Source organism: Bos indicus, chromosome 6, assembly GCF_029378745.1.
Source record: "Bos indicus isolate NIAB-ARS_2022 breed Sahiwal x Tharparkar chromosome 6, NIAB-ARS_B.indTharparkar_mat_pri_1.0, whole genome shotgun sequence".
Classification (NCBI taxonomy): Eukaryota; Metazoa; Chordata; class Mammalia; order Artiodactyla; family Bovidae; genus Bos; species Bos indicus.
The window spans coordinates 12917951-12935674 of record NC_091765.1 but is presented as its reverse complement, the minus strand read 5'-3'; the positions used below and the strand labels follow the sequence as shown (position 1 = coordinate 12935674).

The 17724-nt window shown below is 39.6% G+C and overlaps 1 protein-coding gene and 1 long non-coding RNA gene across 19 annotated transcripts in view; one reads left to right on the top strand and one right to left on the bottom strand.

Annotated features, from left to right (window-relative positions):
• The window catches only part of LOC139183583 (uncharacterized), an 87445-nt gene extending 81769 nt beyond the window's left edge, over positions 1–5676 (top strand). For both annotated transcript variants that reach the window (XR_011567061.1, XR_011567060.1), the window contains exon 2: positions 4900–5676. This is a non-coding gene — a long non-coding RNA (uncharacterized lncRNA). The remainder of the gene's footprint in view (positions 1–4899) is intronic.
• A 67-nt stretch (positions 5677–5743) lies between these two features.
• Positions 5744–17724, bottom strand: part of CAMK2D (calcium/calmodulin dependent protein kinase II delta) — a 317101-nt gene continuing 305120 nt past the window's right edge. For 15 of the 17 annotated variants that reach the window (XM_070791027.1, XM_070791029.1, XM_070791031.1 and 12 more), the window contains 4 exons: positions 13063–13157; positions 10778–11006; positions 8952–9049; positions 5744–7811 (listed from right to left, as the gene is read on the bottom strand). In XM_070791027.1, the coding sequence (XP_070647128.1) occupies positions 8983–9049; positions 10778–11006; positions 13063–13157 (391 nt within the window). In that variant the 3' untranslated portion in view covers positions 5744–7811; positions 8952–8982. Of the gene's footprint in view, positions 7812–8951; positions 9050–10773; positions 11007–13062; positions 13158–17724 lie in introns of those variants that run through there. The other 2 variants (XM_070791033.1, XM_070791039.1) reach the window with 2 other exon arrangements.

The window sequence follows — 17724 nt, the reverse complement described above, 5'->3', positions numbered from 1 at the left end:
GTCTGGAGGAGATAATGACTATTTTTTCAGCGTTCCTGTTACATGTATAGCATAGCAGCTATAAAGGAGGACAATAAAAACAAACTTTTTTTTTTTTACTTTCCCAGTATACTTATTATATCAGACAGTGTTTCCTAAACTTCTTGAAAAAAACCAGTACAATCTGTGCAGCTCTCTTCCCTTCCCTGAATACCCATATGCGTGCTAAGTCACTTCAGTCACGGCTGACGCTTTGCGACACCATGGACTGTAGCCCACCAGGCTCCTCTGTCCATGGGTATCTCCAGGCAGTACTGGAGTGGGTTGCCATGCCCTCCTCCAGGGGATCTTCCTGACTCAGGGATCAAACCTGCGTCTCTTAAGTCTCCTGCATTGGCAGGCATGTTCTAAGGGGAATAGCCCACTTCTAGCTTTGGGGTACATCCTTACCATTCTAAGCTGAACAGGAATATAGCATGTGACCTAAGAAATGTTTCTTTGCTGAGGAGAGGGGGTAAGGGGTTAGGTGTAGAGGAAAGGAAGCAATCTTACCTTCCACTGGATGCTGTCCTGTCTGGCTATGACACTAGGGACCATGCCATGTAGTATTTTGGATGATGAAGTCTTTTAACCTGGATGATAAAGTTTATACTCTTGGAAGGACAAGCTGAAAAATGGGAAGAACCTGGATCCTTGTTTATATTGTTGAGTCACTGAATTTACCAGGTGGTTTATCTAGTTTATCAACCCTAGAACTAACTCATCTCTTGTTCTGTGAAATAATGTATTTTCCTTGTTAAAGTATTTGGACTTCAGTTTTCTATTTCTTGCAGCTTAAACAAGTTTCAGATTTGTGTATTGATGCTGAAAGTTTATTCTGTATAATAATATTTCCTTTATTTCCCCTTAAGTAATTATGATTTAGGCAGTTTACAATCCCTGGGGTTCAGTTCAGTTCAGTTGCTCAGTCGTGTCCCACTCTTCATGACTTCATGAATCGCAGCACGCCAGGGCTCCCTGTCCATCACCAACTCCCGGAGTTCACTCAAACTCAAGTCCATCAAGTCAGTGATGCCATTCAGCCATCTCATCCTCTGTCGCCCCCTTCTCCTCCCGCCCCCAATCCCTCCCAGCATCAGAGTCTTTTCCAATGAATCAACTCTTCGCATCAAGTGGCCAAAGTACTGGAATTTCGGCTTTAGCCTCATTCCTTCCAAAGAAATCCCAGGGCTGATCTCCTTCAGAATGGACTGGTTGGATCTCCTTGCAGTCCAAGGGACTCTCAAGAGTCTTCTCCAACACCACAGTTCAAAAGCATCAATTCTTTGGCGCTCAGCTTTCTTCACAGTCCAACTCTCACATCCATACATGACCACTGGAAAAACCATAGCCTTGACTAGACAGACCTTTGTTGGCAAAGTAATGTCTCTGCTTTTGAATATGCTGTCTAGGTTGGTCATAACTTTCCTTCCAAGGAGTAAGTGTCTTTTAATTTCATGGCTGCAGTCACCATCTGCAGTGATTTTGGAGCCCCCAAAAATAAAGTCTGACACTGTTTCCCCCTCTGGTGGGACCTCCATGAAGTGATGGGACCAGATGCCATGATCTTAGTTTTCTGAATGTTGAGCTTTAAGCCAACTTTTTCACTCTCCTCTTTCACTTTCATCAAGAGGCTTTTTAGTTCCTCTTCACTTTCTGCCATAAGGGTGGTGTCATCTGCATATCTGAGGTTATTGATATTTCTCCCAGCAATCCTGATTCCAGCTTGTGCTTCTTCCAGCCCAGCATTTTTCATGATGTACTCTGCATATAAGTTAAATAAGCAGTGTGACAGTATACAGCCTTGATGTACTCCTTTTCCTATTTGGAACCAGTCCGTTGTTCCATGTCCAGTTCTAACTGTTGCTTCCTGACCTGCATATAGGTTTCTCAAGAGACAGATCAGGTGGTCTGGTATTCCCATCTCTTTAAGCATTTTCCACAGTTTATTGTGATCCATATAGTCAAAGGCTTTGGCATAGTCATTAAAGCGGAAGTAGATGTTTTTCTGGAACTCTCTTGCTTTTTCGATGATCCAGTGGATGTTGGCAATTTGTTCTCTGGTTCCTCTACCTTTTCTAAAACCAGCTTGAACATCTGGAAGTTCATGGTTCACGTATTGCTGAAGCCTGGCTTGGAGAATTTTGAGCATTACTTGACTAGCATGTGCGATGAGTGCAATTGTGTGATAGTTTGAGCATTCTCTGGCATTGCCTTTCTTTGGGATTGGAATGAAAACTGACCTTTTCCAGTCTTGTGGCCACTGATGAATTTTCCAAATTTGGTTACTTTCAGACAACTCATATGAACCAGGAGCCTCAGCTTTTCTAACTGCAAAGATGAGAGCAATCCGTTATTTGTTCAACTGAAGATATTTTAGTTTATTATTTAAATATTTATTATTTATAGTTATTAGTCACTGTGTTCTAAACACTGTGTTCTAGAAGCTTGAAGTACATCATGAACAAGAGGGAGAAAAATCTCCACCCTCATAAAATAAACAAAATGAGGAAACATGTCAAATAGTAATCGTAAGAAGGAAAAAAAATTCAAGGAAGGAGGATATGAAGTCCTGTAAAGGAGTTAGGTGTTTGAAGTCTTGAATAAGATGGTTTGAAGTCTTATGGATAAGATTGTCAGGGAAGGCTTTACTGAGACAGTGACTTAATTTTGCAAACAAGTAAGTGGAGACAGCTGCTCGGATCTCCGAGGAAGGGTCTCAGCAGCAGCACTGAGGTGGAAGCAGCCCAGCACGTCCACAGAAGAGTGGTGACAAAGGTAATAGGGAGCAGTGTTGGGTCCAGCCTTGAAGGCTATGTGCAGGACTTTGGGTTTCACTCTGAGTGGTAAAGGGAACCACTGGAGGGTTTTGTGCAGAGAAGTGACGTGCTCTGACTTGTTTTAATAAGCTACTTAATCCCTGATGGCTGAATGGTGAAGAATCTGCCTGCAGTGCAGGAGATGCAAGATTCTGGTTTGATCCCTAGGTCAGGAAGATCCCCTGGAAGAGAAAATGGCAACCCACTCCAGTATTCTTGCCTGAAAAACCCCATGGACAGAGGAGCCTGGTGGGCTCCAGTCCAAAGGGTCACAAAGAGTCAGATGACTGAGTGACAGAGCACACACACACCAATAGTAAACAGAAGAGAGGTAAGGGGAGTGCCTGAGAGTCCAGGGAGGGGACTATTCCAACAGTATGGTCCCCTTTCCCTTCACTTTCTTACTTTCCAATAGTATAGAGAATATGATGGTGATTTGGCCCAAGGGAGGCAGCAGAAGTCGTTGTCGGAAGTAGTCAGATTCTGGTTGTAACTTGGTAAAAATAATGGGATTTCAAATGGTTAGTGTAATAAAGACACTGAGATTTCTGGCCTGATCGAAGGAAGAACTGAATTGCCAATTCTTGAGATATGAAAGATCGTAAAGGGAGCAAGTTTTGTCACAATTAAAAGCTCAGCTTTGCACATTCTTGCCTAGTAGATCTCCAATGTAGATTTCAGGTAGGCAGTTGGATCTACATGTTTGGAATGTACGAGTGATCTGGGCTGGAGAAACATATTTGAGAGTCAGTAACATAACTTAAAGCCATTGAGATTAGGGCCAAGTATTCTGAGAGTGAGTGAAGGTAGAAAAAAAAAGTTCCAAAATGTAAAAGCCAGGTTGAGGAAAAGGGAACAGTTAGAGACTGAGGAGTGCAGAGAATGGTAGGAGGAAAATTAGGCCAATGTACTGTCTGAAAGAGGAAAATGTTCTCTAAGATTGAGATGGTAGACTGTGTTAAATGCTGCTGAGAGATCGGGTAAGATGAAGACTAGACATTGGCCCCTCGAATTAATGACACTGGTAACTTTGGGTAGACTGCTTCGTGGATTTGTGAAGGAAACTGGAGTGGGCTTAAGGGGCATGAGAGAGAGAGGTGGCAGACAGCAAGCACACGTAGGCCTTTGAAGGTACCTGGCTGTGAAGAAAAGAAACGGGGCATTAAGTAGAATGTCCAGTGCAGAAGAAATGATTTATGACAAGGTGGGCTGGGGTGGGGTGGGGGGGACTTGTAGTGCCTGCCAGCAGGGGTGGGGTCAGCTGGAGGAGAAGGGTCTCAGCCTCTGCCAGGTGCATGAACTACTGATCCCCAGCAACAGGAGAGAAGGCAGGGTGCGGGGTGCAGACGGAGATGCAGAGATCATTTCTTGCTGTGGAGGCAGAAGCTGGGTCCTCGGAAGAATATGCCAGCTTATTTTTGAGAATCGTTTTGACAGAAAGGTAGAAGTACTGTAACTACTTCATGCTGCTGCTGATTATTCAGACCACGGACACATAGTTCAGTATGCTGATGTCCATTATCTGTCTTATCTGTTCGCACTGTTATCTGACGCAGACAACCATGGAAACAGTGAAACATTTGTATAAGTCAGTAGAATTTTATTTAACGAGATCACTCATTCAAAAGGTTGTGCTTTCTGTGTTTACTCTTACATTATATATAGTTTTTATTTATACAGAGATTCAAAACTTCAGTTACTTAAGGCCAAAATTCCTTGAGAATTTCCCCAGAATATACTGATTTACTCCCTTTCATTTTCCCTATTTTCAGCTAGATGACTACATCATTGTTTCTCATTTTTCTGCTGTAACACTTGAGCATATCCTTAGCAATATCAGTAAACCAACATAAACAGGGCAGCTCATAGCAAAATAAGAGTTATATACACGTCTAAGTAAGGAATAACCAGAACATTGGGAATATTAGTATCAGTGATTGGAACAATTATAGCTGCTGCTACTTAATATTATCCACCAAATATTATTCTAGGTACTCTTTATCCATTATCTCTAAACCCTCACATATCCTTATTAATTGGTATTTTTTCATTTTATAAATAGGAAAATGAAGGTTCAGAGGGAAGAGGCAATCGCTGAGAGTGTCAAAGACAACAGAGCCAAACGTTAAATCCAGGACTCTACACTGTGAGTTCCCCGGTTTTGGTTTGCCCACGGTTCAATAGTTACTAACATCTCATGTGGGTTCACAGATACACACACACGGTTCTTGCCTACAGAGAAGACACAAATAAAGATGTATTTCCAAAACCAAGGTGCTGGGCGGGAGAGGTGAACACCAACCATTATGCAAGTATTGAGAACGAGTGAGCTTACAGCATGGTCTAGGGAGGTTTGCTGGAGGGGATGTTATTCTAAATTGAATTTGAAAGAATGAGTATGAATTATGTTGAAGAAGTAGGGGAAGCATATTCTAGGTTAGAAACAAACCTCGTGTGGTAGGGCGTTTAATAAACTGAACAAAGTTCACTACTTATGTACACTCAGATTTAAGCTGGAGTAACAGGAGATGAGGTGCTTGCCTGAATATTGGCGATGATCCAGAAGTGTTACATAGTCAGATGTCAGATTTGAGTTAAAAGTGGAAGCGGGCTAGCAGCCATCAGGAGGAGGGCAAGTTCAGAAATTTTTAGGACTCTTGTGTCAAGTGCTTTGTTCTCAGAAAAACTTTCCTAGGAGAGACTGTTCTTTTGTGCACACAAATAACACAGTAAATTGTCATTATCGCCAAGTTCATTCTTAGAGGGAAGCTCAGTTCAGTAACTTCATCTTAATGTCAAAGGTGAATTCTGTAATAATAAGACCATATAGGATGTGTGGCCATTGGCACTAGCCAGCCTCACACATGCAGAAATAGAGTATCCCTGAAGAAATAAAAGTGGACACATTGTCAGCAGAAATCACAAATTTATTAAGTCTTAAATATATCAATCAGTCATTTACCATTATGGCAAGAAATATATACAGTGTCCCATGGTAAACTGCAGTGTTTCAAAATGAGAGAAGATAATTGTGTAATTCTGTTGTGGTGGAGAGAACAAATCACAATTTCCTCACATCTTAGTGTGGAAGACAAACTTGATCTACAGTAATACTTCAACACCACATGCTTAAAGTGTAAAAAAAAAAAAACAAAACTCTATACCTAGTATTTTTCTAAAATACATGTATGCCACGTATAGCCATTTCACAAAAAGGTAAAAGAAATTAAAAAGGGAAAAATGAGGCGATTACTTTTTCACAGATCTCATTGGCAGGTTAACATGGCTCAATACATTTACTGTATATATTTAAATATATATTGTTTTAAATTGTGTAATAATTATCAGAAAAGCTTCAATCCATCTACCATACATCCACTAGTAACAACATCTAAGGTGATTAGTAATCAACACAGAAACGTGAAATGAGGGAAAAGAGGGAGGGTTGATTTTTTTTTTTGTTTGTTTTTTTTTTTTTTTTTGCTTCTGCTTTAAAAATAGGCTTCTGAGGATTGTGAATTACTGCTGTTAAAATAAGGTTGATGAAGATACCATGCACTATAAAGCATTTCAGGGAGGAGAAAAAGCCCCACAGGAATGGAATAAACAAGGGAAAAATGAGAAGCACAAAGGAAACAGGGACATTTCCCTTTTTTTTTTTTTTTTTTTTAAGCAGGAAAATCCTAACAACTCCTAGAAGGGAAGCGTAATTTTACTCAGACTTTGAGAGTAGCTACAAAACCACGAGTCACAGAGATCGTGTTCAAAACACTCAGAGAGGCCTGCAGTGTTCCCCATCCTCTGAACTTCCAAAGCCTGGCAGTGATCACGCAGGAGGGGCGAGGCAGAAGAAAGTGCCTCTGCACAAAATCCAGATCCATGACCAGCTGGGCGCTGTCCTGGCAACTGCTCCACTCAGTAAGACATGCTGCAGGTGCAGGAGGATCCTACTTGCTTTCCTATACGTTTAAACTGTTCTAATATCTCCAACTTAGGATCCCTATGTCCGAATTAGAGCAGAATTACAAACCTTTGAGCGCTTCTTGACCTCATCTCTGTGGGCCCTGAAGATGCTCGAAGTATGAGTCCAGCCACCTCCAAGAGGCCTCAGTTTTTATTTTACCTCCATTATGCAAATTTCACTTTATTCACACTACTAAACAGGAAAAAAAAGATAAAGAATGAAAAAAAAAAGATACAAAAAGAAGCAAACAAAAGTGATAAAGAAATAGGAGAAAATGAAGAAAAAATTAAAAAGCACAGGTTTGAGAAAAGAACAAAAAAATTCAATTCGGCAAATTTCACCAGAACAGTAAGCGTATACCCTAAAGTGATCAAACTTGTCAGCGATGGGAGTTTTTCCAGTTTATGTAGTTTGACCAAAAAAGACATGACTTTAGATCATAGCAAACCCACTAATTCTCACTCCCACATTCATAAATGATTCAACCCACTTTGTGTAACAGCAACACAGCTTTCAGTGAAAAATCATCCATTGCAGCCAGGATCACACCAGGAAACTGAAGGTCAGTTTTTGTTTTTTTGACTTTTTTTGTTAAACAAGCTAAAACATATGAACAGCAAAGAGTTTTTAAAAATTTACTTTTCTCTTACAAACTCTCATTCAGAGAATGGTAATTCTGAAGTCTGTTAAGTCTTGGCATAAACAGAGAAACTGGATGACTAGATTGTACTCAGGAATATTGCGGAGTTTTTTTTTTTTTTTTGCTCACCTCCCCCTATTGTTTGCCGACAATGATTGAAGTTTGCATGGAACATCCCCGTAGTTGAAGTGTAAACAATGTATAGGAAGGAATCTATGACAAGGTGATGCATCACATAGGCATTACACAGAGGACCTTCACAACTTCATGCACTCGGAAACATGCATGAAGAGGAGGGAGGACGGCTCAGCGCTACCATCCAGGTGCCTTGAGAACAGAGGACTGCAGAAGTGGCACTGCTGATGTTTAGCTGCAGAGAGAGAGGGGAGACATAAACTGTTTTATGAAGTATTATCAGATTGCTTTGCCAAAGATGAGGCGAGGCTACGATTTTTATAGCTAAGTAATAGACTGAAAATACTATGTATAAGAGATCTTTGCGGCCGTTAAGAGAGAAAATGATGTTAGACAATACTGATTTCCTGCATTAATCTGTCAATTTGTTCACACAGAGCAAAGCTAAAAATACTCAGGCTGCAATCACATGATTAAATATACAGTTTAAGCAGTCATGCTTACCAGATAAATTAATAAATGAATCGTATTATTTGGTTGAAAGAGACTAAAAGTTTAACTTCGTCTTTTAGCTTTCGTCACTATTCTTAGACTCCACTGGATGTCAACCCTAAAAGTCAATTTTACAGCCTCAAGAATAGGGAATGTGGGATTACTCTTATTTAACCAGAGGTCTTCTTTCTTTAAACCAACAGCTGGGAGCACTATTTCTTCCAAGCTTGGACAAAGTTCAGGGCTTTGACTGGGGAACAAATTCACAATGCTGCCACATGTATCTGAATCCTTCCAATCCAAGGTAAGAAGCCAATCTTAAACAACAACACAGGCATGAATTTAACTACAGTCAACTTTCAATTATCCTCTGGAATTACTCACTTTGTGAGTTCTAAATTTCAGCCTGACTTCCTCTTTGTGGTCAAATACCATTAAACTTGGCCAGGCACAGCAAATTAATGTACTTATTAACCTTAGCTAAGTGCAGAACAGGAACTGTAACCTCCTGAAAAAACAGACATCAAAGGATCCTAGAGCCGGATATAAATTAGATCTGGATAATTGAGAGTTGTCTGAATTGACCCAGATAGAATTGACTTTTGATGTGAGAACTCCACAATATTTGAAATGCCACGATCTATATGCTGAAGGTAGGGTCTTTTCAGCACTTAATACCTTGAAAATAAGGGTTATGCTACACAATGTTGCCAAACGTTAGACTCAAGAGCTCATGCAGAAATGCTGTGGATTCTCAAAGACCTTTTATGGTTTTCATTGACTACAATGCAAGAAAATATCCTCAAAGAGAGGAAAAACAGCCATGCAGCTTTTCAGTCATTAGCTCCAATCACAAAGTATCACGGAGCGAGATGTTACTTACAAGACCCATATGTGTGAATGGTTTTCAGGCCTTAGATGTATTGCCACAAAGAGGTGCTTCCTGAGAAGTTTTCTTTCCCATTTGGAATACAAGGTGGCCTATTAAGAGAAGCCTCACTTAAGCCACCTGGCATAAAATGAAATTTTCTCAAGTAGGCTCTATCCATAAACACTACAGGGAATTGTAGAAAAACTAACCTTCTAGTACTGAATGAAAGTAATCCCTTCTGTAGTAGCTGGCAATTGGTACTGTACCTCTTTGGGGTAAAAAACTCAGAAATGCACAAAGATAGGCATCTTCATTATTGTTACAGTTCTCCTGTCTTTTAATTACTTATATATATATTTATATATATATTTTTTGGAGTGAATTTCAACCTTTCTTTTTTTTCCTTCTTGACCCACTTTGGACAAATCCAACACTGATACATAATAAGGCTAAACAGAAGGCCATGTGAAAACCACTGGTGGGACATTATTAAACTAAGACATCTTGATTCTCTGGAATGCATTGAATGGCTGTTTGTGTGGTTTTGACTACCCATCCCAAGGCCCCCAGATATGAATAGGTAAGAGAATCTGAAATGAGGTCAGCAGCTGGCTGAACTTCTACCGAGTCTGAACATGCTTTCTTGTCCTCATCTCACTACTCTTACTCGACACCACCATAATCCCCTTTACGCCACCTGGAGGTAGCCTCCTGGACCCACAGTCCTACCACAGGGAGCTGATGGCTGATGCTGAGCTTTTCCTCTTGATGCTCCTTGAACTTGGACTGTGTTCCTTTTGTTCTATTTTGCTAAATTCCACTCCTCACTTGAGACTGCTCAAAATTCTGTCTTCTCTACAAAGCATACTTCCAACTTGTTATAAGCACTTTGCTGCATGGGTTATCCATTCCCTTCTACTCTGAAGCTGATTATGAAGCTTTATTTTTTTCTTTGGTATTGGTGATATAACAGTGTCTTTCACCTTGCATTTTATCTGGCACAAGGTAAGCACCTAGATGATATAAATGGAAGAGCAACCATGCCCTCTGAGGTAGAGTGGTATAGTGAGAAAGATGCTGAAATATGTAATAAATACTTGCATTTTAAATGCTATGTTCCATAAGTTTCTAATATCCTAATAGAGTGCCAGTAGAAAAATCTATGAAATGAAGCTCCTTATATGATACAGTCAGCCCATAGTATCTGTGGTGGATTGGTTTGAGAGCCCCCAAGGATACCAAAATCTTCAGATGCACAAGTCATTTATATAAAATAGTGTAGTATTTCATATAACCTGCACCCATCCTCTCATGTACTTTAATCTCTAGAGATTACTTGTAATTGTTAATACAATCTAAACGCTATGTAAATCATTTACCTGCAAGGCAAATTTAAGTTCTTCTTTTTGAAACATACTGGAATTTCTCTACTACTGAAATTTTTTGATCCAAGACTGGTTGAAACTATGTGTGAGGAACCTTTGAGTAAGAGGTTTGACTGTTTTGGCCATTTTAGAAACTTTTTCCTTCCACGTCTCCTTCCTCTGCCAATATGTGACAATGAAGTTGTATAAATTGTTTGCCTTATTACATGAATTCTCCCTGATTTAACCCTATCTAAAATGACTGTATACTTTCTAGGGCAAGTTTCAACCAACAAATAGCTAGTCTGATCTTCCCAGAGAATTATAGACTGCTTCTTATGAAACATGGACTCCCACCAGTATAACTAACCACTAGCGTTAAATAACAGATGCTGTGCTATTCACAATGGAATACGTAAAAGACGCTGACCATGGGCGTATTAACAAAGAAGCTGACAGCCTGGAAATATTTACTTGATGGGTACTGTTGGCGACCCCGAGCGATGAAAATGAACGTTCTGCCACTTTCCATCCCGGCGGTGCCACACACGTGTCTCTTCCGACTGCATTGTTTTTGGCATTCCACTGCCATCCATGTACTGGGTGAGCCTAATGTACGCTATGCAGGCAGCATCGTCGCCCACCAGGTGCACATGAGGGTTCAGGATGATGGTGTGGATGGGTTTATTGCTTTTGGACAAAGCTGGAAGAGAAGAACATGGAAAAGAGAGCTTAGTTTCTATGCAGAGTAAACCGAAACCAATAACAACTTCCCTTGGGACCAATAAATAGAATGTCATTCATTCATTCAACTATTCACTAACTCAAAGAATTGAGTGCAAAGTATAAAGAAAAATAGCTGAAGTAGATACAGTCATTATTTTCTTTGTGGGTAAATTGTACGCCACTCAAACTTTGGGTGAAAAAGCTGGAGAGACATAATTATTTATAATGGGAAGTGGTTAGGAACAAGCCATAAAATGAACAGAGGTGGAGGAGGGCTGGCCCAGGTGCACAGAGCAGCTTATTTTTCCAATAAAGAACCGCTGGGACAGTTGACAGGATTTCCTGTGGGCTGTTGTTTTTTTTTTCCGCCAGTTGGTAAAGTACTTGGGGCAAGGGAAATACATCATGTATTAAGCATGGAGACTGCTGTCTTCTAAATAGGCTGGCCATGGTGTGAATCAGTTTCCCCATCTCATCCAGTGGCTCCTTTATTTAGTACAGTCCATTCCAGTAGTCCAATTATGGTTAGCCAGTAAAAATCCAAAATTTGGTGTTGGCCATATAGCCTGATTCTGATCCTCTAGCTCTCTCCTTGGATTGAGCAGCCCTCAGTAGGCTCCGTGCTTGCCTGGTGGCTCAGACGGTAAAGCGTCTGTCTACAATGCGGGAGACCCGGGTTTGATCCCTGGGTCGGGAAGATCCTCTGGAGAAGGAAATGGCAACCCACCCCGGTACTACTGCCTCGAAAATTCCAAGGACAGAGGAGCTTGGTAGGCTACAGTCCATGGGGTCGCAGAGTCGGACACGACTGAGCGACTTCACTTCAATAGGCTCCAGCCTTTGTTGTTTTGACAACATCTATTTATTCTGACTGTTCAATGACTAAGAGAGATGAAGATTTAGTGCAGATATTGATTGATGCTACTCTCTTTGATCACTAAAACAGGCAGAACTGTTTTACCTGTTATCCAAACATATCCTTCATTCTTAGGAACAATCTGAATTAATTACTTACTGCTACAGTCTGATAAAAAACAATATCCCATTATTATGAATATGTATTTATGGAGAGTAATGAAGTGCAGTGTTATGTTGAGGTAGGTTACAATATTAATGGGTTCATTATTCGTTTACTACAGATGAGGTGGTATCAAGCTACAGCCTACTGAAGGAAACATTACGACATGCTGTCAATCACAGCACGAAACAGAGAATATGAGAACATTTATTGAAGTTTTGTTAAGGCCAGTTTACCACATAATTATCTTTGTTTCCTTGCAAATATCTAGTGCATATAAGAAAAAGCAATTCATTGAATGTGAAAATGCGTGCCAACGCAAATATTCTTGTTAATGCTTATAATTACTGGACATAAACCTGATTATCTGAATCATTACTATGATTCCTCTTTAATTCATAAAAATTTTATTGCAAAAGGTAAATTTACTCCCTGCATCATGCAAATACCTTATACCTAATGTCTTTAGGAGAAGGATAAGAGGAACTTCTCTTTTATAGTTTTTTTGGTGACCTGGAGGATTTCTGCAGGTGTTTCTTTTATTTTATCTGATACCATTAAAATTCTTGTAATCTGAATAAATATTTACCTCATTACTCATCTTAATACACATTTTTACCTTGGAAATGAGCACTGATTATTATTCTTGAAAGCACCCTCTATGGCAAATATTCTGGCATGCTGTAGTTTCTCTTATTTTTTCATATAAACAATGTTTTGAAAACCTAAAATAATTAAATACTTTTTGGTGACTCATTTCACAGCGTATATTATATATTTACTGGGACTTCTATGGAGTGTATATAATCACCATCACTTTTTATATAAAATTAGGTATTTTTCAAAACATACCAAAGCTTATGGCTATTGTGTTTTTTTATTTCAAATTACAAAATTATGATGTAGGATGCTGGACTAAAGTAAGAATGCTCATTGCAGGAAAGAGCCAAAGAATCTAGAAATTCTGGAGAAGTTCAGAGAAGCTGGAAAAGGCATGCTATTAAAGTAAATGTACCATTTTCAAAGTAGAATCGATGAAAGTCCATCCCTTCCACTAAATTACCCAAAGCTTCGGGTTCAAAAGCAGTAAGGCCTGGGTCACAGATTTTTCTGTAGGAAAAAAAAATAAAATAAATGAGTTAATGTATTTTGTTGTTTCACACATATCCATTTTTAATTTATCAAACAGTCACTGAAGGAAAGAGTCTTAAAAAACAGTACAAACATAAAGTTTCTATCACAGGCCTTCCCAGGGTGGGTTGAAGAGAAAACCCTAAAAAAGAATTTTGCAGTGACCTCAGATAAGGGCAAGATAATACAACCAGTTCCAGCAGCTGATGATCTATAATGCTTTAGGAGTTTCCTTTGAAACATTTCTAATTTTTAGTTTGCAAGGGGAGTTCTCTAGGCTTTCCCGTTTTTATAATTCCCTAGTTTTCTAGTTATTATAAGTTTATTTTTGAAATGCTCTCCAAGTCTGAGTCAATCTCTAAGTCCTATAAAATACACTTTGCCTTGGAAATTAAATATTTTTGGAATAATGTGATACTATCTACATCATGCCAAACAGTCATTTAGACTGATGTGAAGGTAAGTGTCACATCTTGCAGTTTCTGGCAATGTCCTTAAACTTTAAATACAAGCTTAATTAACTTTTATAATTGAGAGATTCAGATGCACATTAGTTTACTTTTTAATCCTAGAATTATGATTCAAGAAAAAAGATACCATTTTAATGGTATATTCAGGGAAAGCCAATAGGCTTTCTTGAAAAAAATTCAACAAAGCATTTGTTAAATACCTACTATGTAGCAAATATTCTTTGAAAGAAACAGTTAATACTTGAGTGGAAATAAACACAAAGTGCCCGAAACCCAGGTCATATGTGAGAAAGGGAAGATTTAAGAGAGAATTTGAGCTGCACTTTCTGCAGTGAGAGTTTTCGAGGTATGTGGAGGGGTAGGCGATCTGGATTTCAAGAATTTAGTAGTTCACAAACTTAGATAAAAAGAATGCATACTGAAGGATTTGGGACCGTTAATTTAGTGAGGCTTCATCTAATTTCCTACAGAAATTCCCCATGTGGGAGACGAAAAGTTAAAATGTTTTTAACAAGAATACAAGTTTTAAAAAGATCATTATGGTTCTTAAAAGTACAGCTCATAGAATTTTGGAACTGATTCTTTTAAAGAATAGTTTTAAAGTAGAAAACACTCTTTAAAGTAAGATATCACAGTGGTTTATTCATTGTGGTAAAGAAAGCCTCAGGTGCGGATAGGGTGGGAGTGGGTAGAGATTTTAAACTTTAAACACCTCAGACTTCCTGGTGGGCAGGTATTAAAGCTCAAAGTTAAATATCTCTAAGAAGCAAAATGGCAAGAACAGCGTTCCCGTGGTAACGGGGCTTGTTTTCTGCCAGGGGCTATTACATTCTCTATAAATAGACTTTTGGCTGTCAACATTACTGAATCAAAATTTTTTATTACTTTATATCAGCACCAAAATCATCTGAGGATCACTGTACTATGATGGCTCTTTTTACCCAACCACTGAGTTTTCAACATAGTTGAAAACCTGTTAACGTGTTCTTTCTCTCTGTTTCTACGTAAGTAAGTAATGAATGTATCTCTCTCTCCTATCACAGGCTTTGGACTAATAAGAGTCACAAACTGCTCCTTGACCCGTGGGGGTACACACTTCAAACAGGTGTTCTAAAGACCAGCTGACAGCTTTACCAATACATCCTACCATCCCCAAATGGAAGGTGCTCTGGGTTAACTACTGGACCTGAGTATACAAAATCAAGCCAGAAGGTAGGAAAAGGAATTAGTGAGCTGAGGAACTGAATTATTTAAAACACCCTATTTTAAAGTGTCTGAGAATGCAGCAGGTGCTGTATTTCGCCACTATGGCCTGGCCAGCAAACTCCACTATTCCACAGGGGAAAGCTATCGACATATTTTCTTTAAGTGTATGTTTGATGAATCATATGGGTCTAACAAAGTTATATCAACCAAAAGAATAAAAGAGAGCTGGTCCTATGGTGCAGGATTCTAAACAACTCTTTAACAACTATTCACCTGTTTAATTTTCCAACAACAAATAATATGTTTTAAAATCCATTTTTTACTATTTATTTCATTCTAAATATACTCTTACTGGTGCTACTGCTGCTGCTAAGTCACTTCAGTCGTGTCTGACTCTGTGCGACCCCATAGACGGCAGCCCACCAGGCTCCCCCGTCCCTGGGATTCTCCAGGCAAGAACACTGGAGTGGGTTGCCATTTCCTTCTCCAATGCATTAAAGTGAAGTCGCTCAGTCATGTCCGACTCCTGGCGACCCCATGGACTGCAGCCTTCCAGGCTCCTCCGTCCATGGGATTTTCCAGGCAAGAGTGCTGGAGTGGGGTGCCATTGCATTAAATTTAACACACGTTAAATTTATAAGAGGCAGTCCTGGGATTAATTTAGTTCTTATATTCAGTTACTGTCTTCCATACTTTATATTTGGTTATCTGTTTGTAACTGATAAAAAATATCTTATTATATAAAATTTGGAAAGAAGCAAAAAAAAAAAAAAAAGCCCACAGTTTCATCTCCTAGAGGCAGTATCTTTTGTTCACAATTTTTGTCCCTGTTTAAAATTCAAAATCCATGCTCCTGTTAAATTTTTATAACTAGAAATACAGGGTTAAAGTAGTAATCTGGACCTTTATAAAATTTCTGGTATATAGTAATTGTGACCCACCACCATGGAAGTGTCCCCATTATACCCCGTCAACGGTGGGAAAGCCACTGGTGTCCTGCCCTCTGTGGTTAGCAGGGGTTTTGTTCCTGCTCATCTGAGGGGCAGAGAACCTCCTACATTCAGATCTGCACTTGATTAGTGGGCATCAGTAGGATCTCATTTAGTTTGTCATTTATATTTCCTCTTTTGCTAATGGTCAGATCAGGTCCTTTACCTATTTTTTCCACTTTCCAATCTTATTGTCTCAATATAAATTAATTTTAGGTACATTTTACAAATATTTTGTTAGTTTTATTTTGGCTTTAAAAATTAAAATAGGTAAGTTCTCACTCTAGGTAGCCCAATCATTTTCCTTTCTCATGTCTATGAGTCCCCTGCTTTTAAACTTACACCTTTCCAACCAGAGAGCAATCTCATTTTTTTAACATCTAACCCTTTCATTCAAGAGGACCTATCAGTTCAGTTCAGTTGCTCAGTTGTGTCCAACTCTTTGCGACCCCGTGAATCTCAGCATGCCAGGCCTCCCTGTCCATCACCAACTCCCAGAGTTCACTCAGACTCACGTCCATCAAGTCAGTGATGCCATTCAGCCATCTCATCCTCTGTCGTCCCCTTCTCCTCCTGCCCCCAATCCCTCCCAGCATCAGAGTCTTTTCCAATGAGTCAACTCTTCGCATGAGGTGGCCAAAGTACTGGAGTTTCAGCTTTAGCATCATTCCTTCCAAAGAAATCCCAGGGCTGATCTCCTTCTCAATGGACTGGTTGGATCTCCTTGCAGTCCCAGGGACTCTCAAGAGTCTCCTCCAACACCACAGTTCAAAGCATCAATTCTTTAGCGCTCAGCTTTCCTCACAGTCCAACTCTCACATCCATACATGACCACAGGAAAAACCATAGCCTTGACTAGACGGACCTTTGTTGGCAAAGTAATGTCTCTGCTTTTGAATATGCTGTCTAGGTTGGTCATAACTTTCCTTCCAAGGAGTAAGCGTCTTTTAATTTCATGGCTGCACTCACCATCTGCAGTGATTTTTGAGCCCCCCAAAATAAAGTCTGATACTGTTTCCCTGTCTATTTCCCATGACGTGATGGGACCAGATGCCATGATCTTAGTTTTCTGAATGTTGAGTTTTAAGCCAACTTTTTCACTCTCCTCTTTCACTTTCATCAAGAGGCTTTTTAGTTCCTCTTCACTTTCTGCCATAAGGGTGGTGTCATCTGCATATCTGAGGTTATTGATATTTCTCCCAGCAATCTTGATTCCAGCTTGTGTTTCTTCCAGTCCAGCGTTTCTCATGATGTACTCTGGATATAAGTTAAATAAGCAGGGTGACAATATACAGCCTTGACGTACTCCTTTTCCTATTTGGAACCAGTCTGTTGTTCCATGTCCAGTTCTAACTGTTGTTTCCTGACCTGCATACAAATTTCTCAAGAGGCAGATCAGGTGGTCTGGTATTCCCATCTCTTGAAGAATTTTCCAGTTTATTGTGATCCACACAGTCAAAGGCTTTGGCATAGTCAATAAAGCAGAAATAGATGTTTTTCTGGAACTCTTCCTTTTTCGATGATCCAGCGGATGTTGGCAATTTGATCTCTGGTTCCTCTGCCTTTTCTAAAACCAGCTTGAACATCTGGAAGTTCATGGTTCACATATTGCTGAAGCCTGGCTTGGAGAATTTTGAGCATTACTTTACTAGTGTGTGAAATGAGTGCAATTGTGCGGTAATTTGAGCATTCTTTGGCATTGCCTTTCTTTGGAATTGGAATGAAAACTGACCTTTTCCAGTCCTGTGGCCACTGCTGAGTTTTCTGAATTTGCTGGCATATTGAGTGCAGCACTTTCACAGCATCATCTTTCAGGGTATAAATGGAAAGTTGAGAACTGATTTTTATCTCCACTCAAATAGCTAACTTATAGACCCACAT